Source organism: Idiotropiscis lumnitzeri, unplaced genomic scaffold (assembly GCF_059441095.1).
Source record: "Idiotropiscis lumnitzeri isolate Australia: NSW breed Sydney's pygmy pipehorse unplaced genomic scaffold, RoL_Ilum_1.0 HiC_scaffold_35, whole genome shotgun sequence".
Lineage (NCBI taxonomy): Eukaryota > Metazoa > Chordata > Actinopteri > Syngnathiformes > Syngnathidae > Idiotropiscis > Idiotropiscis lumnitzeri.
The window spans coordinates 329,488-353,984 of NW_028283573.1; the positions used below are offsets into that span (position 1 = coordinate 329,488).

General features: G+C 42.6%; 2 protein-coding genes across 6 annotated transcripts in view; one reads left to right on the forward strand and one right to left on the reverse strand.

Annotated features, from left to right (window-relative positions):
• The first annotated feature begins 1,304 nt into the window (after positions 1-1,304).
• On the forward strand, positions 1,305-5,700 carry adck2 (aarF domain containing kinase 2). Its single transcript, XM_088287286.1, has 8 exons — positions 1,305-2,515; positions 3,245-3,391; positions 3,484-3,612; positions 3,704-3,799; positions 4,021-4,290; positions 4,368-4,496; positions 4,566-4,619; positions 5,124-5,700. The coding sequence occupies exons 1-8, from the start codon at positions 1,655-1,657 to the stop codon at positions 5,262-5,264; spliced, it is 1,827 nt and encodes a 608-aa protein (XP_088143412.1). The 5' UTR covers positions 1,305-1,654; the 3' UTR covers positions 5,265-5,700.
• A 57-nt stretch (positions 5,701-5,757) lies between these two features.
• Positions 5,758-24,497, reverse strand: part of srpk2 (SRSF protein kinase 2) — a 39,480-nt gene continuing 20,740 nt past the window's right edge. For 3 of the 5 annotated variants that reach the window (XM_088287269.1, XM_088287271.1, XM_088287272.1), the window contains 14 exons: positions 19,322-19,473; positions 18,441-18,549; positions 17,245-17,332; positions 17,068-17,155; positions 16,788-16,894; positions 16,410-16,575; positions 15,344-15,384; positions 14,841-15,207; positions 13,569-14,342; positions 12,795-12,895; positions 11,995-12,102; positions 11,839-11,908; positions 8,952-9,044; positions 5,758-7,270 (listed from right to left, as the gene is read on the reverse strand). In XM_088287269.1, coding sequence (XP_088143395.1) covers positions 7,086-7,270; positions 8,952-9,044; positions 11,839-11,908; positions 11,995-12,102; positions 12,795-12,895; positions 13,569-14,342; positions 14,841-15,207; positions 15,344-15,384; positions 16,410-16,575; positions 16,788-16,894; positions 17,068-17,155; positions 17,245-17,332; positions 18,441-18,549; positions 19,322-19,473 — 2,449 coding nt within the window. In that variant the 3' untranslated portion in view covers positions 5,758-7,085. Of the gene's footprint in view, positions 7,271-8,639; positions 8,733-8,951; positions 9,045-11,838; positions 11,909-11,994; positions 12,103-12,794; positions 12,896-13,568; positions 14,343-14,840; positions 15,208-15,343; positions 15,385-16,409; positions 16,576-16,787; positions 16,895-17,067; positions 17,156-17,244; positions 17,333-18,440; positions 18,550-19,321; positions 19,474-24,497 lie in introns of all 5 variants that reach the window. The other 2 variants (XM_088287273.1, XM_088287270.1) reach the window with 2 other exon arrangements.

Genomic DNA, 24,497 nt, shown 5'->3' on the forward strand with positions numbered 1-24,497 from the left:
ATGGTGGGACTAGGTTCCCAGCCCTCTTCGTGTGTTACATGCAAGAGCTCCTGTAAAAGCAGTGGAGACAATACAATCAACATTTGGGCCCCGCCTCCTCATTTCCTATCCTTAATGACCAAGAAGCATTTCAATGCCATAGCAATACTGCTTTGATACGCCAAAGTCATTTCACAGGGAATTATACCCAGGAAAGAGGAGGATCCTCTCAGGAAGTTGTGCTACTTCCACTCATATCCACAACACATGGAACTACAAAGGGGCTGCGCTTTTTATGACCAATATACACCTACACTCGTTTGGGCCATAATTTTCCCTTTAAAACACATTAAGGCCACCACAGATTTATATGTTTACCGCTAATTTTATATGCCGCCATGAATTTAGGATTTATACCCAATTAAAAGGCTGCATTGTTTCCATATGTCCATGGCATGCTTTGTTCCAACCGAATGGGTCAAGAATTATATCATCATCAGCGGTGGATTAATCATTTTACAACAGTCAACGTAGACTTATGTTCTCCTTTTCAACATTATTAATAGAAATTTACACCAGCAGTGGTAACAGTGGTTGCTAATGCTGCATTTATACAGCAGCTCTGCTTACCTTTTGGCTTTGATATGATTGTGAGTCCCTCAAAGCAAGGTGGTTCTGTAGCTCTGGAACTTCGGCCAGCCTAGCTGCCAAGTCATTGGTGGAGAAAATGCATTGGTTGGGTCGGTGGCGTTGTCTACCTCGCATCGCTCACAGACCCATTTTCACAAATAGTTAGATTTATTTGGGTGTTTAATTTCAAACCCGACACTATACATTAAATCCTTAAAAGGCTAAATTTAAAAAAAAACGAAAACTGTGAAACAAAGACTTTACATTCAAATTACAAACAGTAAAGAACAGTAAAGAACTAGACTACAAATGCACTCCCTTGCGAGGTAACGGTAGGAGGTTCCGGGCATTTTGTCGCCATCTGTCGAACAGTCAGCGTCATTGCAATTTTAACTAGTTTACTGTCAACAAAGTTTGATTGAATAAAAATGAATGCGTGCTTATTTGACTGGAAACAGTTCGTCATCAGTCCATCCTTGGCTTGTGCGTCGTCACGACTTGTCGTGTTGACCAAAATAAGAGAGCGAGTTTTTTTTTTCAAATGCATTTTCATTTTTACTTTTAGCGTGTTCACTGAATATTAATGAATAATTAATAATTCTCTTCGATGGAAGAGCAACAGTAACACGCGACGCGAAAACAAAAATAATTATATTTTTTGAAAGCCGTTTTATCGTGGCGTCCCTTTAAGATGGACCACGTGATCTTGATCCTAACGTCAACCCGGAAGTATACTCCCTGTCATTTGTTTTGATTCATTGCAGGAGTTTGGCAACAGAGGTGGCGATAGCGACAAGATTAACATGAAGTAAACTTATCTACAGACACATGCGGATAATTCCAACAACACAAGATGCAACTATTTAGTTTTTCTTTTGGTTCATCGTTCTTTTGTATGTGAACATTAGCTAATGTCGGTAGCATTGTGCTTACGGTGGGATGACGGCGGCGGTATGGCAGGTGTTTTTCTTTTAGTTTGACATATATTGTGTTAGTCACTCATTAAAAGACGTTTTCGACGTACAATCGTGCCACGTGACGTACAATGGCAGTGGCGGTATTGGTAGGAGCGAGAGCGGTTCTCGTCAACCTGAGGTCCACGCTCCAAAGATCAAGCCTTTTTGGTCGGACCCGACTCATCCAGACGTCCAGGTCATATCTAGTCAAGAGGAGGCACGTTCTGACCAACATCCCCAAGGTTGCATTGCTGTGCTGGGGCACAGTCAGTGCATCCTCAGCCAAATGCCAACAAGCCTCTCTGCCAGCTCAAATCACTAACAGGAAGTCTCTTGCCAAGGTTCAAGTGCACAAACTGGTATTTCTCATCCGCTTGGGCCTGCGGGCAATAGTGCTGTTCCTGAAATTCTCACCCATTTTGCTTCTTTACCCGTTGGTTCTGGTCTCCGCTCGCTGGGCCTCATGCTGGTTGGACGCCCTGCTGTGGGTAACCGAAAGCTCTGGGCCGGCCTTCATTAAGCTGGGGCAATGGGCCAGCACCAGGCGGGACATCTTCCCTCGGGAATTCTGCGACCGTTTCTCCAGGCTCCACATAAAAGTGCGTCCTCATTCCTGGGCCCACACCAAGCAGTGTCTCAAGAGGGCTTTTGGGGAGGGCTGGAAGAAAGTGCTCGTGTTCGAGAGCAAGGAGCCGGTGGGCTCGGGGTGTGTGGCGCAAGTTTATCGCGGCTGGGCCAACAAGGATCAGGTGGAGGATTTGGACTTCCAGACACTGGTGGACGAGATGGAGAGGGAGGATCTTCTGGAAGCGTGGGAGATTCCTGGTTTGAGCGGAGTGTTGAGCTCTGTGTGGAATCTCTGGAAGGGAAGAAGCAAGGAAGTTGAAGAGGCACTGCATGATCAGAACACCGAAGGACTGAAGGATGGCTTGATACCTGTGGCTATCAAGGTGAGTCGGCTAGCTGCAAAACAAAAACACAAAGGACCATTTATCCGTCATAAGGATTCTGCCTACTATCTCCAAAGGTTACATGGATAGCAAAGCAAGTCAAGACTTTTTGAAGGCAAAAAAAGTTAATGACTCAGGCATGCTTTGTTAAATTCGTGTTCCCTTTCCCCGTCTTCCAAAAAAAAGCCTTGAGTCGCTTTTCGATGGCAGTCACCTTTACATGCTTCTTTTACACTGCCTGTTAAAGCTGCGAGTTGTCTGTCATCATGGAAAAGAGACTTTTTGAAGGCAAAAAAAAATGGAATATTCTTCAGTGGCCAAGTCAGTTTGATATTATCACCCCTTTACTTAAGCCTTTCTTACATTGAATGTAAAATTTAATTCTTTTTTTTTTTTACCTTCAAAAAGTCTTGAGTTGAAGAAATTGACTTGATGGCATATAAATAGAGTGTACTTAAATGGACAAGTCAGTACGAGTAGTATCACCCCTGCATTGAGTGAAGGTGAAGACAATAAAACTTACCTGTTATACCCTTCATGTAAAAGAAACAAGACTTTTTGAAGGTCATGATTTTTTTTTGTTTTAAATGTTTTTTTTACACTGGCTGAAAAAGTCATCATTTTCCCCACATCCCATTCTGATACTTATTACCCGCGAAGGCCTCAAAAACAACTCCAGACTTATGGAAGCTAAACCTAACGTGTCAACACTTTGCCGTTGGACTGAAGGTTCTCCACCCGGGCCTGAAACGACAGGTGGAGATGGACCTGCTGCTGATGAAGGCCGCCAGCCGCCTTCTGCACTGCCTGCCTGGACTCAAGTGGCTCAGCATGCCCGAGATCGTCGACGAGTTTGAGAAGCTCATGACCAAACAGGTGTGCGAATACTCAACATTCACTTTTCGCATCGAGAGGAGGGAAGAGCTATTTTGTTTAGCTCCAGTCGAGCTGCATTTAATTTGTTCCAGATCGACCTCCGCTTCGAGGCCCAAAACATGGAACACTTTCGCGAGAATTTCCGCAACGTGGACTACGTGAAGTTCCCCACTCCGTTACGGCCTTTCGTCACCAGGACGATTCTGGTGGAAACATTTGAAGTATGTTCACGTGTACGATTAAGCTACCGGTAATCTTTCCACTTCAAAACAACCCCCCCCCCCCCCTGAGTTGTTGTTTTCCGTGCTCCAGGAGAGCGAGCCCATCTCCGAGTACCTGGGAGCCGAGACTCCTCAGGAGGTGAAGCACAGGATTGCCAGGATGGGAGTCGACACCTTGCTAAAAATGGTGAGCGGCCACTGAGGTCACGCTAACGTGAATTTTTTTCTTTTTTGTCTATGCTAGTTTGGTTACAATGGCTATGTTAGCATGTTAAGCTAGCAAACTTTGGCTTTTGAAGCATCACCGTATCCAATTTTGAGCATGACTCACGTTTCTAAAAACACTGCGGTCGTTTTGAACGCAGCTGTATTTAATGCAGCATTCTCAAGTCCATTTTTCTTCTCCAGGTTTTTGTGGATAACTTCGTCCACGCCGACCTCCATCCTGGCAACATCCTGGTCCAGCGTTGCGGCCCACCCGGCGGCTCCTCAGACATCCCCGGAGGAGACCGCGCTAGGACCACCCTGACCGACCTGTGGGACACGGTGGTGGTGAGCGTCAGACCCGAGCCGCGTCCTTTCCAGCTGGTGCTGCTGGACGCCGGCATCGTGGCCCAGCTGAGCGTCCGCGACCTGGACAACTTCAAGGCCGTCTTCACCGCCGTGGTGCGGCGTCAGGTAAGCTAGCGGGCGCTTGCCTTGAACGTTTCATTCCGCATCCTTGCGTTGTCTTACCCGCTTCTTTGACTCTTCAGGGCGAGCGAGTAGCAGAGCTAATCCTCCATCACGCTCGGGCCAATGAGTGCCACGACGTGCCGCGCTTTAAGAAGGAGATGGCGGAACTGGTGGACGGAGCCCTTAGCAGGACCCTTTCCCTGGGAAAGGTATGTTTTCTTTTATTAATTTTTTTGTTTTACTTTTCGTGATGCCATTTTACCTGCTGTGTGTTCCAGATCCAAGTGGCTGACTTGCTCTCCAGAGTCTTTGGCCTGCTCATCAAACACAAGGTAAAGATTATGAGCAAAGCAAATGAACAATCTTATGTCATGACCGGAGTTTTTGCCACCCAGAAGAATGTGTGACATAATGAAGGGGGTCTCTTAATTCTTGCAGCCTGCCATTTTTGGGAAAAAAGGAGAACGTATTGAGTAGTGATGGTTAAATGAAGCTTCAAATCTGCTTCATGAACCAGCTGGCGTTGTTTTTTTTTTACTCTTGTAGATGGCACTCTCGGTTCAACATTGGGCTGAAAGCCAATTCTTAAACACTTTATTTAAACCAACAGTGCCATCTAGAGGAGTCAAAAAATACAACAACTGGTTCATGAAGCAAATTTGAAACTTCATTCTCCTATTGAGTGCCCGCCAATTTAGTACATTGTGATTGACACCGAATATTGCTTCTACCTTATTCAATTTTTTAGCAACAAACAGTAGAATATGGAATTGCTTCCTGTTTTTTTTTTTCTTGTTTATTTTTTTTAAATGAACCATTGTTTTCCATACTTGCAGGTGAAGCTGGAGAGTAACTTTGCATCCATCGTGTTTGCCATCATGGTGCTGGAAGGCCTTGGCCGCTCTTTGGACCCCAACTTGGACATCTTGGAGCTGGCTAAACCGTTTCTGCTCAAAAACTCTGCCTCACTCATATGAACAAACACGGACATACATACAATCGTTCATTCACTGACGCTTACATACCTCATTTAAGGTGGATTTGATTCTTATTTTTTCTGTTTGGGACTGGCACTTAATTATGGAGGATTAATTCATGGATGAAGAAATTTTGCAGGGCGAAAAAAAACATGACCTCATATAGTGGCTAAGGGGCATTTTGTTACTTAACTGAAGAGAGTACGAAGAAATTTGCTATGTCCAAAATTGCCAAGCTGAAGTTTTTCTTTTTTGGAGATCATCAGCTTTTGCAGATACCATGCACACTCTTCAGACTCAAAGTCACTATTTGAGGTATTTTTTTAAACTACTTTTATGGGGAGGGGAATCATGATTGTCTGTTTACATCACTATGTATTGTAACATGTCCTTGACATAATGTTTTAGTGTACATAATAAAGGGATTCAACAATAAGCGAAAGAAGCCGCCCCTTCTTGTTTCAATAGACGACACTATGTCGAGGTCACGAGATCCATTGATTTCGCATTTTATTAAACCTGTCAAGTAAAAACACAGACAACAGACGCACTTTTGTCATCAGGAAGAACAGTCAGCATGGCTGAGAAAGAGAACGTGAATGAAATAAGGTGGTTTTGGTGCAATAAAATAAAATGTTACATATTCTTTTATTGCAAAAACTTAATCGTGTGTGTGTGTGTGTATGTGTCAAACCACCATAAAGAGCCCAGATTGAGCAGCGCTAATCAAGTAAATGAGGGAGAGAGGTGTAAGTAAAATAAAATAAAATAAAAAAACGAATATTATTAATAGTTATATTAATCAACAGCAAAAAATCTCTAATAGACAAACACAATCACCTCAGAATAAGATTCTGTCACGGTTACGACAACCAGAGAGAAGCGGATTTCTTTTTTTTTTCTTTTTTCTCCTTGTTTTTTTTTTTTAATGAATTAAATATTTTTTTTTGAAAAATATCTCACCATTTAATTATATATTTTTTTTATTGCAAAAAATAGGCAACCGGACTAGTTGTGATAATGACAAGAGATTAAGGGGGAGACAGTTGTGTGTGTGTGTGCGTGCGTGAGTGTGTGCGTGTGCGTGTGTGTCATTGCAGGAAAGGGCAGATAGGAGTTTCACAGGCAGCCTCTTTTTATATTTGGAATGTGTGTGCGTGTGTGTGTGTGTGTTCCCGTGTCTGATTATTTTTTTATGTACAAAATGTTCAAATTCCTGAAGGACAGCAAGTGCAACCTCCACCGCAAACGTCCATTTTGTCATTGGGGAGTAAAAGGGGTGGGGGGTCGAATCGGAGAGTTTGGGCCTGTCACAGCAACACTTGACTATTCCCAGTGAGAACACACCTGCCTTCCTTTTCATACAACTTAGGAATTTACAGAGAAAAAAAAAAGGTACCGCCATTTGTTGCATCCATTCACCATGCAGTTTTTTTTTTTAAGTCATTACTCACGCTTTTTGCCGTGGCGCCCCCTGGAGGAAGGAATGGCGATCAAATATGTGGGGCCACGCCGAGAGCGTTTAGCGAAGGTCCCCGTTATGACCGAAAGGTTCAAAGGTCATGGCAGGAGGAGCTCTGGGCAGTATTTGTCCAAAATAGGGTCCGATTCCATTTGCACAAGCTCTCACTTCGGAAGACAGCCACAGTTTTTTTTTTTTTTTGTTTTTTGTTTTTATCCACACGCTTGTCTTTACATTCCATTAAGGACATCATGGAGGGGCTCGCCGGGGTGCGTCTTACAAACCAGTTGCTGTAGTACCACCAGGGGGAGTTTGGGATGGGGAGGGGGAGGGGGAGGGGGGAGTTTGCGTGAGTGTGGCTACGAGTTGAGCCACGCATGGTTGAGGCAGTCGCCTGCAGACGCCCGCTTCTCCGGCACCATCTCCAGCATGGGCAGCAGGAATTGGGTGAAGTGGGCGGCGTCCTCGTGAGCCCAGCCGTACTTCTCCACCAGCACGTCGAAAAGAGACCACGGCTTTAGCTTGGTGATGTGCCGAAGCTCGCCTGCGGGGAGGGGAGCGCAGTTAGATGGTCCAATAGAGAGAAAAAAAAAAGAAGAAAATAAACACCAAGGAGCATTCGGGTCACATTGAAAAGGAAAGGAAAAGTCTCAAAAGTTTTGCTGGCGGGGAAAAAAGGCTCATTTGTTCAGGATTTTTTTTATTTCTGTTTCTTGTATTTAGTTATTTAAAAAAAAGAAAATTATTTATTCGAAAGTCAAAATGTAGCTTTTTTTTTTGTATTGTAAAGTTGAGGAGACAAAAAAAAGTATTTATTTCTTTGAAGAAAATGTCAAACAAAAGTTATCTTATGCGAAAAATCCACCACAAAAAAGTTGTTAGGAGGGAAAAAATTCTAACTAAAATATGACTAATCTTGTAACGTTACAACAGTTCCCTGAAAAATATGACCCGTTTTATCCCAAACAAATCTGACATTATTTTCAAAATATTCCCATTTTAGTTTATTCAGATTACAATTTTTATTCTCTAAACGGACACTTTGATTTTGGTACCATTTGTATTTTATTCCTGTCATGAAATTATCTTTTTCTTTTCAATGTGGCCCTTGGACTGATTCCTTTATAAACAAAATCTTTATATTAGAAAAAAAAAAATCATGTTCTCTTACTTCCAACAAAGTCTGCCCATTTGCCTTGGAAACAACTCATTTAAATATTAAGAGCCTAAAATCAGCTTCGTGACAAACAAAACAATTTCACAAACTATTTGATTGATCGGCAGACCAGCAAAACCAGTAAGAGAGCATGTCCCCCGTCCTCCCCTCTGGTTATTCACATTGACACAATCATGCAGGAGGTTTGACTGATTGGTTGAGTTGTGCAGCAACAATCAGTGCGCCCATGTAACGGCAAGGGGTGGGGGGGGGGCGGGGGGTGTTTGAGGAGTTTTGGCGCCGCAAATGTCATTGCCAGAAGCGTATCAAGGTGGGACAGGAAAAAGTGAACATTGCACATTATTTGAAGATTCATTTCTTACATATGTCGTGTATGTAGATTACTCTGTACATATATACTTTATTTTAGGTGCAATTTTGTTTATTCATAACTATATTTTTTTATTTAATTTATATATGTATCTACACACGCTTAAGTATGTATCTCGAGAAATATGGATGAGATACAATTCAAGGACGGTTTGATTTTAAAATGGGACAATTCGATTCAATTTGATTCTGTGGGATTACGATTCAAGTCAATATGGCACAGCTCAGTCCGAGAAGGTACGATGCAATGAGTTGCTTGTCATTTTAAATATATACATGTGAATGAATTTTCCGGCACTTCTCTCTCTCCAATAAATGCCGATCACATCGTTGCGCCTCGGTCCGGTGAGCACAGGCGTGCGTTTACCTTTTTTGGAGAAAAACTCTCTGCTGTACCTCCCGGCAGCGTACACTTTGAGTGGGACCTTCCCGAGGAGCTCCGAGATCAGAGCGATGTGGTCTGCATGCCGCCCACCACCACCACCACATAGAAGGAACAGGCAACATTACAGCATGCAAAACGCACAAACACACAAACGGGACTGACACACACTTCCACCAGGGACGACGCCACATGGGTCACTTCGGACTCCGTGTGTGTGTGTGTGTGTGTGTGTGTGTTTGTCCGCCTTTTGACGTCCGCGTGTGTCAATCCCGCCGGCTCTATGGCCACCGCTACCTCTTCTGTTGAAGAACTCGCGGGAATATTTTCCGGAGAGCGCAAAATGCCTTGGGATACAGCCCAGGAGCTCTATGATGTGGGCTATGTGGTCTACAGTGGAGAGAAGGATGTGTGTGTCGGGTGGGGTGGGGTCGAGTGTAACATATTGGGAGGGGGGGGGGGGGGTGAATGGTGGGAAAGAGGAAGAGAGTCACACATAGTAAAGGAGAGAAAACAGTTATTAGCAACTAACGGCAATTCATCGTTTAAGAGGTCCACAATGCAGTGGCAAAGCAGCCAATCACATTTCAGCCTCTCTGTGTTGCCATGTCTATCTAATCTGCCCCGGGTCTTCAGAATCACTATTGCTAACACATGTATTTTAGTACTATATTATGCGCAAGTTTACATACAATTACGGTAAAACACGAAAAACTGCCCATCAAAAGACTATCAAAAGTTAAACAGGTGAAAATACAACAACAACAAAACCCCTAAAAGATGTGCATATTAAAATAAAATTGGCATAACTCCTCCAAAAATTGAATCGGAAATCCATTCTCAGTCAAAAATTAATAAAGTCCATAAAATTGTGCACGGAAATAAAACTTACATAAAATCGACTAAAATTACACAAAAAAAACAAACAAAAAAAAAACGAGTTGCTTATGTTAAAGTAAGATGGCCGTGAGTTGCGCAGGACAATTTAAATAAATAAACAATTAAAACTCAGGTTCGAGTAAGACTTGTATCAATTCCCCAGCTGTTGTACAATTAAAAATACAGCAAAACCCCCAAAGTTGCAGAGCTAAAATAAGTCATGTACACCCCCCAAAAAGACCGACAAGTTAACATAAATAACATAAATCCTGAAAAATTTGTGAATGTCAAAATCTCAATAGTTTGCAAGTAGAGACAGACTATTGTAAAAAAACAAAACAAAGGTTGTGCAGGTAAAAAGGACATTAATGTAAAAATAAATACTCAAAAGCTGCAAAGGCAAAAATGAAAAATATTGCTAGAAACTGCAAAATTGCACAGGTAAAAAAAATTACAAAAAATACAAATCAAAGATTGTGTCGGTAAAACTGAGCCCTCAACAAAAAACAAACTTGAAACAGAATCTTTCAAATGACGACCTCTGATCTCCATTTTCATCTATCATCAAAGGTCCTACCAAGGGGGTGTGACTTTCATGACTTCACAGAGAAGGGTGAAGAAAAGAAAGAGTGAAGGTAGAACATCAGAATTGAAGGAGACATTTTACAACAGTTTACAGATGGCAAGTGGACAGCGGGGGCGAGCGGTAGGGGGCGGGGCCTATTTGACACTTATTTCCTGATCGATGACGATTCTTCTATTTTACTTTTTTTTTGTAACACAGCGGAACTTCCAAAGTCGGCATGAAACGTTGGACGAGTCTAAAGCAACTTAAACTTTATTGAGACAAGCACATATTTCACATTGGGAAAAAAAATCTCACGGCATACTCCCAAAATAATATGATGAGCTCGTCTCTGCCATCTAGTGGAAGAGTTTGTAAATTGTTTTGCCTGTCACTATGTCGCTGGCATGTAAATAAAAAAACATTTTGGACTGTTTGAGCAGTGAACAAATTAATCAATTTTCCGTTATTTAAATTATTTTATTCAAGTTAAACAGGCTGCGTTGGACTTTGGAGGCTGCGCTGTTCAGTGTCAGAGTTCGAGAAGGCCAGTGAAGAGCAGGGGCTCGTAAACTTTTTCGGGGCGACTTCTAGGAGAGACATTTTTCCCAAAGTGCTCTTCATAAGCCGAACATCAAGTTAACATTACTACCATGAGTACCCCGAAATGCGATAAAAAGTAAAAAGTTGTATATTCTCAAGAAATCACAAATTTATTGAAACATTTATATTTTTTTAAACAAATGTGTCAGCATGAAAAGTAAATTATGAGACTTAAATTGTATATTCGCAACAAAAAGGCGGAACTTTACGAGTGAAGAAAGTTGTTGTTTTAACACTTCATTCTCCAATTATTATGGCTTTTATTGAGGAAAAGACACCTATAGTCCCTCAAAAAATGATTAAATTACGTATATAAAAAAGGTATCTTTGTATTCTGGAAAAAAAAATAATTTTATTCCTGTAAATTGACTTTTGTTTAAAAAAAAAAATCTGTATGCAGATATAATAGCAGATCTATGCGTTGTTGCCAAAAGCTGTTAGTTACCTGATTAAAAAAACATTAAATTTTCATCAATTCTGAGCACTTCAATAATTTTGTAAAAAAAAATAATAAAACAAAAACAAACATGTATTTTGTCGAGGTGAAAATTATTGTACGCGTATTTATGCAAAATAAAAATACACATAAAAAAAAATACAATGTAATCCAAGGTGAAATTGAAAACTTCAAGTTGTGAATTCCAAAGATACTTAATTCTCATAATATTGCAGTTCTTAGTCTGGAAAAGACAAAAAAAAAAGTCTATGCGCTCAAAAATACTTTGATTCTTTTTTCAAAAAATACTTTTTTTTAATATTCTGCCTTTTGATTAAGTGATGTGTCATAATCATATCAGAGCGTTTAATTGGCCCGGAGCTAAAGTGGAAGGAGTTATTGCTTTAGTATCTTTGCCTTATTGGCCGCCAGTCCCAATTGTTAGGTATTTTTTTGATGTATTTATTTTTTTAATGACACGACATAATTCATCGCTAATTATTATTTGGTCCTCAAGCCATGACGACTCAAGCACCTCAGTTTGAGAACCCCTGCTTCAGAGAACACAAGGCCCCATATATTTAAAAAAAAAAAAACTCAGGGGGTCACACATTTTGCAACATTTCAGCACTTTGCCTCTTTCATTTTGCAACCCGCCCTCAACACATCAACTTTAATGGTTGTGCCGCGGTAATCCTCACCCTCATCCCTGGAGTAGTCCTCGCCCGAATGGGGCTCGAACAGGTAGTCTCCCGTGGCCAGCTCAAAGGCCTGTGAGACACAAGAGGGGGGGGGCGTTGTCGTTACACGGCACACGTGCGTTGTGCTCGGAGTCGGGTCCGTTGCTTCGGGTTTACCATGCAGGCGGTGCTCCAGATGTCGGCGGGAGTGCTGTAACCAGCTCCGATCAGCACTTCGATGGAGCGGTACTGTCTGGTCTGGATGTCCTCCGTAAAGTGCTTGTGCTGCAATGCAGGAGTGGATGCATTTTAATATACAATGATGTTTTGTTTTTTATTAATTATTCACATGGCTTATACTGTACTGTAGGCAAGGGCCAATAAAGCCGTAAGCCTTTTTTTTTTTTTAGATGAACTGCAGAGTAAGAGTCGCTAATTTTTCAAAATCTGTGACTTTTTACTATAATTAGTCAATAATTAAAAAAAAAAAATCTCCCAGTAATGAGCAAAGAGATGGGATGATAACGGAATACAATACATTTTAAAAAGCCCTAAATTAGCCCAGATTATTTAGAATATGACAGATTCACTCTATAACCAGAGTCTGGAGTTCAAAATGAAGTCAGTAATTGAATTAATGACAATTTTTCGAACAACCCATAGCCATAGATTTTTTTAATAAAATCCTACTTCCTATCTTATCCTCACAGTAGAACCATTTGATTTCTCCATGCCAATTAATTAATTAATTTATTTATCATGAAATCGTAATCAAAAATTTCAATTAGTGGCCTTTTAAAAACACAAAAAAGCCTTTCAAAAAATGGAAAAGAAATCCAATTTCCCCATTTTTTTTTAACAGAGAAAAATAAAATTAATTGACATACATTTTCACTTTTTAATTTACTGTGCCACCTTCAATTAATTGGTTAATAATGAGACACTATCAGTACATTCAAGTAAAGTTTGGGCCTTACCACCCAGCAGGCATTTCCAAGGTCGGCTATTTTCACTCGGATAGATTCGGCGTTGCCGGGGTCAAGTGGGTTGATCAGGAGGTCTGCAGCTCGGGCTCGGGCTGCCGGAGGACAAAGTGCTCATAGTAGTCATGTCATGTAGATAGTTGTCGTGTGACCAAAATATCAATGCCATATTCCAAAATGAAAAAAAAAACACAGTCGGAATAAAGTGAGTTACAAGCTCACGGCAGTGACAAACCAAATTAAACTCATTAGTGCACGGTTATACTATTTTTCATATTTTTATTATAGTTGGGTTTTGTTTCATGTTGCCTTTTTTTTTATTCAGTTAGTATAAATTCATTTCGAGAGCAAAGTTTCTTTTTTTTATTTTTTTAGAATAATTTTTTTAATTAGTTTTTGTATTAGTTTTAGATTTTTCTAGAAAGGAGTTTCAGTTGAGTGTAAGTGTAAGAAAAAAAAAGTCATCGCAATAACAATAGTGTAACGAAAACTACAATGCCCAAAGAACTATTCGACCATACAGAAGAAGGAAGGTCTGTAACAGAAATATTTAAAATCAGCACTGAAAGTTCATAAAGAAAATTGACAGACACAAAAACAAAGAACACTTTTGCGAAAATGATAGTTCTTTTAAGTTTTTTGTTTTTTTAAAGCACTCTTGTTATTAACATTTCATGAATAAAAATGTTTTTTCTATTCTATTTCCTTTGTTTTTGTCAACAATAATAACCTTGGTTCCACTGTAATTCTAAAGTCAAATCTTGTTACCTTTGGGCGTTTCTCCCGTGCTGGATGACGACACGGTGCGGCTGCGGTCCGCCACGGGGCTGTCGGGCGACTTCCCCGCTCCCGTGTCGCCCGTGCCGCCGCATGTGGGACTTCCGGGCTCCGGATCCAGCGGTAACTCGGGAAAGAGCGCCACGGCGGGCTTCTGGCGCTCGCCCTCGCCGTTGGTGAGTCCCGGCTCACCGGCCTCGCCGTTGAACATCTCGTAGCCGGAGCTGAGCGAGAGGTCCCTGTCGGTGTAGCTGAGCTCCGACTCCACCAAGGGGCAGAGGAGAGGCTCGGGCGTGATGGGTCGCTTGGTGTCCGGCCCCTCCGAGGCTAGCAGGATGTGGCCGTTGGTTTTGGCCGCGTTGGTTTGATTGGTGTGCGTCTTGACGGGGGAGCCGGTGTCTGTGAGGAGCTCAGCGGTGGTGTCGTCATCTTCCGCTTCCTCATCTTCTTCGTCCTCTTCCTTGGCTTCTTCTGTCTTCTCCGTCTCCTTCTCCTCAATCTCATTTTCTTTCTCCTCCTCATTGACTGTCTCTACCTCCTTCTCCACCTGAGGTCCTTTCGGTGACTCCGCTTCCGCCGCCTCCTTCTCCTCAACCTCCTCCTGCTCCTCCGTCTGTTTCAAAATTCCATTATCAGGAGGGATGGGGGCATCTTTCTCGACCACAGGCGTGGCCTCCTCTTCCTCTGCGTCTTTGTCACGGTTGTCATCGATGATGCGGGATGCCTCTTCCTCCTCCTCGCCAGGCTCATCGTTGTGTGCTGCACCTGAAAAATTGGAACGCGACGTCACTCATAATGTGGGATGTGACCTATTACCTGCACAACTCAATTGCAAAAAATTAAAAAGTTTATAAAGCACATTGTACGGATGTTAAATCGTTTATTCCAATTGTAGCCTGGAGTTCTTGTTCCTGGACGACGAAAACAGACACCTGCTAGCGATTAGACGTGGAAGAGATTGAGAACGCGAACGTTAAAAGCCGAACTCCATCCATACACAAGGTGCACCGCATAGGGCGCACTTTAGATTTTTGAGAAAATTAAAAGACGTTGTTATGATCAGAAAACGACGATAACGTGGTTGCAAAAGTGTGCACACCCTTTCTCACAGGTAAGTAAAAAAAAAAAATGATTGGGTTGTCTTTGTGCAATTTTGCAAAATATAACAGCGGCGACTAGACGATGGCGCGGTCTCCATTTCAGCGCTTGAAAGCGCATGTCGGCGCCATCAATCCAAAGAACTAAAAAGTCAATTATACTCACACGTATGATTGGTCAACCTGGTGGGCCTCTCTGCAGCTTCCTCCTCCTCCTCTTCCCCGTCCTCCTCCTCGTCGTCATCGTCATCGCTTTCCCCGAGGGCCATGCTGGGGCCGGGCGGCGTCGGCTGAGGAGGGGCCGAGGTCGGCGTGGACGGCCGTTCCGGCTTCGGTCCCTCGGGCGCGTCCTCCTCGTTCGACCCCTCTTCCTCTTCCTCTTCCTCGTCGCCTTCTTCGTTGGTTCGCTCCTCCTTCTTCTCGGCTTCCCTCTCCAGGGCTTCGATCTCCAGCATCCTCTTCTCCAGCAGCTCGGCCTGACGCTTCTGCTTCTTCTTCAGCTTTTTCTTCTTGTTCTTGGAGATCTTGCCCGCCTGGGATAAAGAAGGAAGCCGTTTAAACTGCAGGTTAGAAATGTGCTTCCGACGACAAGTAGACAGGCATGTAAATTGCGTCTGTGTGTGTGCACGCGTGCGTGTACATGTGTGTGTCCTCTCATGTCATACTCACATCAGTCGTACTCACCGGTTTGAGCTGGGGCGCTGTGCTAACTGACACACACACAAGGAGAAACAGCCATCAGACACGTTCAAAGTGTGAGTCACAACATAGACAAGCAAAAGCAGCTCTCGCTGTTATTTTCTTATGAAGGGCTGCCAGGCGCACCATTCAGCATTGCCTCGCACACACTCATTGCTTGAAGGTAAAAATTAATACAGAATTGAATAATCAGAATAATCTATTCCAAATTAAAAAAAATACAACATTCAACACAATAAACCAATTATAAATGAACAACAAAAAACATTAGACGTAACAAACACACATACATGTAAAATCAACAAAGGCGAATGCAGTGCTTCTCAAATAGTGGGGTGGGCGCCCCTGTGTGCCGATGCTGGGGAACATGCTTTTTCTCCGCCATACTACAATGAAGTGTAATTGCATATCCACTCCAGTAGATGGCAGTGGCGCTCTCACTGCCCATTGTGCGCAGCGAATACTAACGCTACGGTGTAGGTTTGTTTTGCAAGAAAAATGCGATTATTTAGAGTTGCGGTGGAGAGTGGGTGGTGGGGGGGGGTGCAAATGGTTTTCTTCTTGCTAGGGGGGCGTAACAGAAAATAATTGAAAAACATTGGGCTAATGTACAAATAATAATTAATAATAATAGTATGAGATTTAATTTGCAGGTCAATAATACAATTCAATGTTCCTGTTGGAAGAAACAAACAAGTTACGAGCAGTTTCAGCAAGCACATAATGTCTTCATTTCTTTGAGGAAGACAGTTAAAATGTTTTAGGTTTGGACTGTGAGATTCTTGACATTCAAACAAAATGAAAATGCGTCCTTTATACAAACTCATTTTACCTCAACAATAGCAGGTAAATTCAGCCTAAACTAGCAAAATGGGACAAGTAAAGTGCATTTCACAACTATAGGGGGCGCCAAGGAGCAATAAAACAAACACGCAACCGCCTCCTGCATGCTGCAGTTGAAATATTGCATTCACAATTGATATCCCCACTTGAACTTTTATGAGATTTTTTCGCGACATTTTAACGGCGTCCTTACCTGCCGACCCGGAAGGGGGCGGAGCTCCGGCTTTCTGCCACTCGGTGGCCTCCATGGCCATGCGCCTCACAAACGTGTCGTCCACGCACATCAGGATGTTCTCGGGCTTGATGTCCGTGTGAATGATTTTACATTTGGTGTGCAGGTAGTCCAGTCCTTGCAAGACCTGCACACAAAAGTTCCATCGCTGCATTTCTTCTATGGCTGCTTTACTAAAACCTAAAACCGTTTCTTTTGTGGTTTTGTGAACATCTCCACACATCAGGATCCAGCTGAGCTTGTTTACGTTGTCCAGATCCGCGAAGTGGCCTTTTCTTTAACTGTGCAGTGTAAATCCGGACATTGAAAATAAACCCGAGTGTTGGCGTGCGTCCTCACCTGTTTGATGATGCTCTTGACGCACGGCAGCGGCAGGCCTTGGTAGTTGGACTTGATGATCCACTTGAGCAGGTGGTGACCGAGCACCTCGAACACCATGCACACATCTGGACCAAGAGTTAAAGACACACACCTCCATGTCGACACACACACGCGCGCAAATAGGCAAACACACACACACTAACAAACTTATACCCCAGCACAAACGCACACACACACACACACACACACACGCGCACCCCCACGCACACACACACATGTGCCGTTCCAAGCAGGATACGAATGCCATTGACGCCGGAGATCTTGAAGTCATCTATCAGCTGGACCACCATGTCCTTGTTGGGGTCGGCGGGGTCGCTCTCCCTCACCTGGAAGGCAAAAAAAAGAAATGAATGAAGGAGGTGCAAGTGGAAGGGAAACTCCAAGATAAAGACGTGAGAACCAATCAGACGCTCACACATCGCAGCAGTTTGATCTCATCCAAGGCCGTCTCGGTGTAATGCTGGGCACTCTTCACCACCTTCATGGCCACAAAGTTCTTCACTCTACACACGCACACACACACGCAAAGACACATCAACAATAGGATTGTACGGAAAGAAAAGTCCCTCAGCACCTTCATCGCACTCCCACACGACACCGAGTAGGCAAACGTGTTTGAAAAGAGCAAAGTTTGGATGATGCATAAACATGTTGATGCGTCATGAACTCATTAGCCGTCTTCTAATCATGCACTATCCAAAAGAGTGTTTTGTTTTTTTGTTTTTTTTTAGTTGAATGGAGGATAAACATCGATTTGAGAAAGACTGATTTGGCTCCGAAAATAAGTCAAGTGTATGTATATAAGTGGCGGGCGGGCAAGGCCATCAAATCAACACACCAGAAAGTCGTAACTGGCAATCGTTTGAAAATCTGAAATATATTCTTGATTTTTTTAAAACCACAATGGCCGAAGGAGGGAAAAGTGTGGATTTAATTGCACATACACTTGCGACGCCATTTGCAAGTCGGACTTTTCAAGAGAAGCTAGGTCATCCAACACTCACTCAGTAGTGCATAAGGGTCTTTCTGTATATTATTTCTCCAGCCGTGTGCGTCATAAACAATGGTAATATGAGGGGATTTATTCAAGTCGGACAAAGTAGGACTCCACTGAAGGCCTACATATGAAATGTACGGCCCGCCACTGATTTATATCAATACTGCGGGTAGTCGATAGTTCATTCATATTGCATCGCTCATATCGTACTGAATTGCAGATGGGTTCATGCTATTTACTGTTTCCTATGGGAAAAATTGATCTTCGAGGTTCCACTGTTTGTGTGAACAACTTGTACGAACACGGCGACTCTAAGTGGGAACTGTTACTTATCGACTATAAAGACTGATTACTTAGCGCTCTTCAAGTAACCCAATGCCAGCTGGCTGGACTTCCATTACTGTAATTAACACCGACAGCGTGAGTACATATGTCTGTGTGTGTTTGTGTGTCCGCGTGTGTGTAAGCTGACACTAGGTTAATGTTACGGTCATGCACCCTGCCAACTTACAAAAAATAAATAAATAAATAGTGAACTTTGGTGTCATAGTTTCTGGTGAAAAGGGAACTGTTGCCAGCAAGTGTGTGTGCATGTGTGCTTGCGTGTAACTCACTGAATGTCCCAGCAGAGCCATACGGTGGAGAAATGGCCCCACCCCAACTTCCTTATCACATGGTACCTCCCATTGAACAAATCGCCGATCTTGACCGGATGGTAGCCTCCTAAGAGACGCAAAAAGAGGCAAGAGGTGGTCTCAAAAAAGTGCTCCAGGATAGTGTTTATTCTTTGGTTTTCCCACAGAAGCGTTTGGCATGAAGTCTACTTTGCCAGAATAAGAAAAATAGCATGAGAAACATCAATTTAATATATTCTGGCACAATTTTGAGAACTATTCTTCCTCCTTAGTTTGCTAGCTTAACTAAGATTTAGCCAGCTAGCAACTAAGCTAGCTAGATAGTCCGCTGGACAGCTAGCTAGACGGCGAGCCAAACACACTTGACAGACAGACGGATAGACAGATATAGATGTGAAATAAAATCATCTGAATACCAATACATTTTTTAAGTAGATGTATAGCGTTTGGTATGAAGTCTACTTTGCCATAAGAAAAAAAAAAAGGAAAAAAATGTGAAAAACATCAATTTAATATATTCTGGCACAATTTTGGGGACTATTCTTCCTTCCTAGTTGGCTAGCTTAACTAAGATTTAGCCAGCTAGCAACTAAGCTAGCTAGATAGTCCGCTGGACAGCTAGCTAGACGGCTAGCCAAACACACTTGACAGACAGACAGATATAGATGTGAAATAAAATCATCTGGATACCAATACATATTTTTAAGTTAGATATATAATCTACTTAAAAAATTTATCTGTATCCAGATAATTAAATTCCATGCAACTACTTGACATAATGACATTAAGTAAATTCAACAAACATCTTGTTCCGTCAGGGTTGGTGTGACGTGTATGTTTTCACTGTGTTGCATCGTGACCTTTGCAGTAGTCCGCCGGGTCCTCCTGCTCCTCATCGTCGGAGCCCAGGATCTCCTCCTCCGGCTCCGGGGGCCCCGCCGGCTCAGGTGGAGGCGGAGGGGGCGGCGGGGGAGGAGGGACACTCGCCGAGGCTTTCTGCTGCGTCTCAGGCCTGTCGACGACAAACGAGGCGACAATATAAAAGTTTGCCTCAAGTGTCATTTGGTCTTTCCAGGTGGTGACTCACAGCGGAGTGCGTGAGCTGCAAGTGTGACTCAGACTCAGATAACAACTAGAAATATTTCCTGTATGTAGCTTTTCTTAAAAAAAAAAAAAACAAAAAAAAAAAGAAAATGTCAACAGTGGAAGCGTGTGCGGCTGACAGGTGGTGCTCAACAGGGATCCCAACCATCAAGAAAAAGCCCAGGAATGACGTTTTTAGAGTTCTGGATGAGCGGAAGCCACGGCTGCTTATTCCATCAAAAGTTCTTTAAGATAGTTCTATAAATGCTCTTAGGCAGTGTCTTTCTTTCTTTTTACACCGAGTACCACCAAAGGAAACAATCAACTCTCCAACTACCACCATCAGGACCGATTTGGACCGATATCAGGTTTTATCCAGAGTAGGGCCCAACCGATTGATCGACCAGCTCATTTAATTGGCTGATAGCTCTTTTAAAAACCGCAAAAATCTGCCTTTATTTATTGATTTTTTTTTTTTTTTTAGCGGATTACAGCAGATGTTTCCTCTATTTTAAAGTTAATCTCTAAAGGATAAATTAGTGTGAAAAAGTCAAAAGTTCTGCCTGTAATCCGTATGTAAATTATTGTGCAGTATGTGTCAAGGGAACAAAAATAAGGAAAAAAAAATGCGTGAAACAAACGTGATTTTTCTTCATTTGAAACATAACTGAATATTTGTGACAAATTAAGGGCATTTCAATTCATTTCATTTACTGCCATTAACGGCTAAAGACGTCAAAGATAAAAAAAAAAAGAATTTACTCTGCTGGTAGTGAATAAGTTACGGAACATTGATTTGACATACGTGTAAATTGAGTACCAAGCTTGGTCAAGGAACAAATTAAAACTCACCATGGTGCCATTTTACATATCCACAAACATCATATGTAAGTACTAAATTGTTAAATTGGGCACTCAGACATGCCGTGTGCAGCCCATCGTCATCTTCACTGCAATGAAGCCCACAATACTGACAACTAAAATCAACATCAACACAAAGACAGCACGTGAGAGCTGCTTTTAACGGCGGTCACAAGCACAGACACATCATCTCGGTGCGTTGCCGTGGCAACTGCAGCGAAAGAAGGGGCTGCTGAGTTATGGGGGTGGTTTCTGGGGAATCCGGGACACAAAGAGTTAAAAGTGACGGCAACGAGGACAACAACAACAACGTCGGCTTTCCCAGAGCTGATGTGAAGGCCGGAAGATAACTTGGCATTGAGATTTTCATTTTCAATCCTTTACAACCTTACACCGTGCCCTTGCACTAAAGGAAGCTGCGCCTTTGCTAAACCAGTCACGTAGGCTGTTTATACATCACATCTATATGCTCGGCGCGGTCGGTGGTACCACGACTCAGCCACAGCGCCCACCTCCTCATAACTTCCTGGATGCGCGCCGAGCCCCGTGACAACATTACAGTAGGGCAGGAAAGACGCTGCAGCCTGAGAGACGACGGATCGGAGGCGATCAAACCAGCCGCAGAGCGCGAGCGAGACAGAGAGAGAGAGAGAAAACGGAAGAGAAAGACTGCAGTTAAATATACGGTCATGTGACATTCAATGAGGTACCGCTTCATTTAAAAAAAAAGAAAGAAAGAAATAAGGCAAAAGTTCATTTTCATGTAAATCGGAGTGAACGCAGCTGAATTGATTTCCAGCCAATGAAAAAAAATCAGCGCTGAAGAGGTGCGCGGTCTACATGGAGGATTCTCTGGAGTCCGTGTATCAGATCCAAAAATGGTTACAAGAAACTGGAAGATCTCTACTTGCAGATGATGGAATGTAAAGTGGGCACGTGGAGATTGCCTTCCTGGATCAAATCCACCAAAACTGCGTTAAACCAACTGCGCCACAACTTAGACCGGTTTCTCTTAGTCTGAATTCTCGTGAATTTATTGCTAAATTTAAATTTTATCAGGGGTGTGGAAAAGAAAATGCCCTCAGTCGGCTGGAATGTCCAGCAAGGCGCAACGCGGTCTGCCAAATTCCCAAACACAGCATGTTTTATTTATTTTTTTTGTGTGTGTGTAATCAAATTACTTGAGTTATTAAATTTTCACTTATGGCGGGTGAGTCCAGAACGTTCCTTGACTTGGGAAAACAGACAGAGGCAGAGATTAACACAACACCCACAATAAAGTGAGAAAAGTTCACTTTTTTGTATAGAGGCAAAACAGAAGCCCAGAAAATGTTTCTGATAATGCATTCGATATCTTCAAAAATGTTCTTCAGTTGTGATTAGAACGCCCCCATCCCCCTGGCAGAAGCAGCGCTAAGTACTTCCCGTTCTTCAAATGGGAACTCATTTTCACATTAGAAGAACCAATTTGCTCCTCAACCGCATGTGTGTACACTGTCGACATAGCAACTGTGATCGGCTCCAGTTTCAACCATGATTGACCTTCCAAGAGTAAGGACCATAACATACGAGCTCCAAAATATTCAAATTTTTTTTCAATGTCCTCGGCCTCTAACTTCATCAAAGGTAAGGACAAAGGCAAAAAAAAAATGGCCTGAATGCCAGAAAGTGATCAGCGAAGCATTGGATGTTATCATCGAATCCTCCAGACGTACAAATATTTACCCACATGACTACAAAGTCCAAGGAGAAATTGTTTTTATGATGCAGGAATGAGATTCAGCCATTTATCAAGTACAAGGTCAAAATATTCTCGGTGGCGTCTCGTTTTTGTCTTCAGGTTATGATGAAGCATGAGGAATGTTCATGAGCACTAATGAGAATCCCATTTTTTCACGATAGTCAGTCATGAGGGCAAGAACACAGATTTCGGTCAATCTCCGACACACCATGCAAAGGCTCCTGATGACACTTTAAGAGTTTTCGCCAGTGAGAAAGGTCCGTCTTGAAAATGTCCTCGCAAGTGCATCTGCAATTAAATCCACACTTCTCCCTCCTTCGGCCATTGTGGTGTAAAAAAAGCAAAAATATATTTCACATTTTCCAAACGGGTGCCAGTTACGACTTTCGGATGTGCTAATTCCGCATAGCGCTGCCCCCTCACCAGTGATATCCAATCACAAAACACGTCCATCACCTTCAGCGTAAGGCCAGCGAGAAGGCTCGCTGTCACCAACTTGTGATCTGATTGGCTATCGCAACTGTCAGTCAACTCTGAAAGCTCATTGACTGACAGACCAGATGCCCGCACGATTTTATCTCAAGGCCTCGGACGAATAGTGCGTGCTCTTGGTATTATGAAATCTGCCTGGCAACAGGAGCTAGCTGAATTCTGATTGGATAAAAACTCACAAAAAATACAACACTAGGATATAATATATAATACATTAATGTGAAAAATATGATCATGATTTCTTGATTATGTTAGGCCAGCAGAGAAGGCCTTGACCGTCCACCGCTGTTTTTCACGATCCACTATTGTTATTTTTCCAGAAACACGACATGTCTTGCTTGAATAAATACTTATCTGCTCTAGATGTCTGTCACTTGACAAATCTAAGGGGGTGTGACAATCATGACATGGACACAAAGGACTCTTTGCCAATCATGCTGCATTCGAATCCCATTGCACAGCGCTCTGCCTGTTTGTGTCCGAGCGGTTTGGCTGCGGTAAACTGCTGAGTCGACAGGGCGCAGCTGCAAATGTCAAAACAACTTCCAAGATTTACCCTCTAAACAAGCAGCCCTTTCAAACACAAATGCGGCATACATGCAAGAATGCACCATCACCTTGACTGACAGGTTTTCGTCCTACAGATTGGATCCTCAGTAGAATATATTTACAGTACATTTATGGTTTATTTCCAGTTCTAGCTTCTACAAAAATAAAAATAGTACATTGTGACCTGACAGCAACCGACATACGGTTTATTGTATCTTTGCCTATCCGACTATTTCTGGAAAAAAACATGGCCAGAGTTCAAATGCAAAAGTCTTCATTTTCGGTCAATTTATGAAAATGAGTTTTTCGTTGTTGATAGTTTCCAAATTGATTACATTTTTTTGTTAAATATATTCTCATTTAATATACCATATTTTCCGTACTATAAGACGCACCCCATTAAAACACACATACAAGCCGCACCAGGCTGTAAGCCGCAGTCTGCTATGCTGAAACAAATGAGTTGTTTACTGCACGTACAGAACGATTTTGTACTGTGAATGCACATAAAGGTACATGAAAAAAAAACTGTCAAAACAGTGCCTTTTAACTGATTAAAACAGAACAGACCCAAGACAAAAAACAAATTTAGATTTATTTAGTGTATTTTCTGAACTATAGAGCGCCCCCTACTGGTGAAAGAAAAATCCACTTAAAAGCCGCACCGCTGTATTAGCTGCATGCTTCAAAATCGAGGAAAAAAGTAGCGGCTTATCGTCCGTAAAATACGGTATATCAAACAAAACCTTGCATCTATGCAGCTTGCAGCAAAATGATCAGGTCGATTGATTTATTTTCAGAAACTCTGTATTATGTTTGTTTGTCTTTCACTAACGCTGACTTCATTCTGTGGCGGGGTACGAACCCAAATTTTCTATCGTGAAAATCATCATAGCTGAAGTGCAAAACACTCTTTAATGAGGCAGTCTCTACCACCTGTACACCTGTTGCCAACTGAGGCGCAAAAGCGAGCACATCTGTTAAGAGTAAAACTGCAATTTAGCGCCAGCTATTTGGGTGCTTAGTTGATCGGGCCGGATGTTCTTAGGCTTATGCGTGCAAACGTGTTGACTCGTCCTTGAAAACGTCACCTTGGTAAGTTATTTTTCCTGAGTAACGCTCCTCATCATGCTCAGCCTTAAAGCGTGGGATTCACACTGCCGGTGTCCTTCAGGTCTGCCAAACATTCCAAAGGTCTCCGAGTGATTTGCGTGCCAGCCATTTTTCATTCCCCTGCTGTCTCCATCTTGGCCTGTGTCGGCGGGACAGCTGACTCATTCCTTGCTCTCCTCCGGAGCATTTGTCTGAGT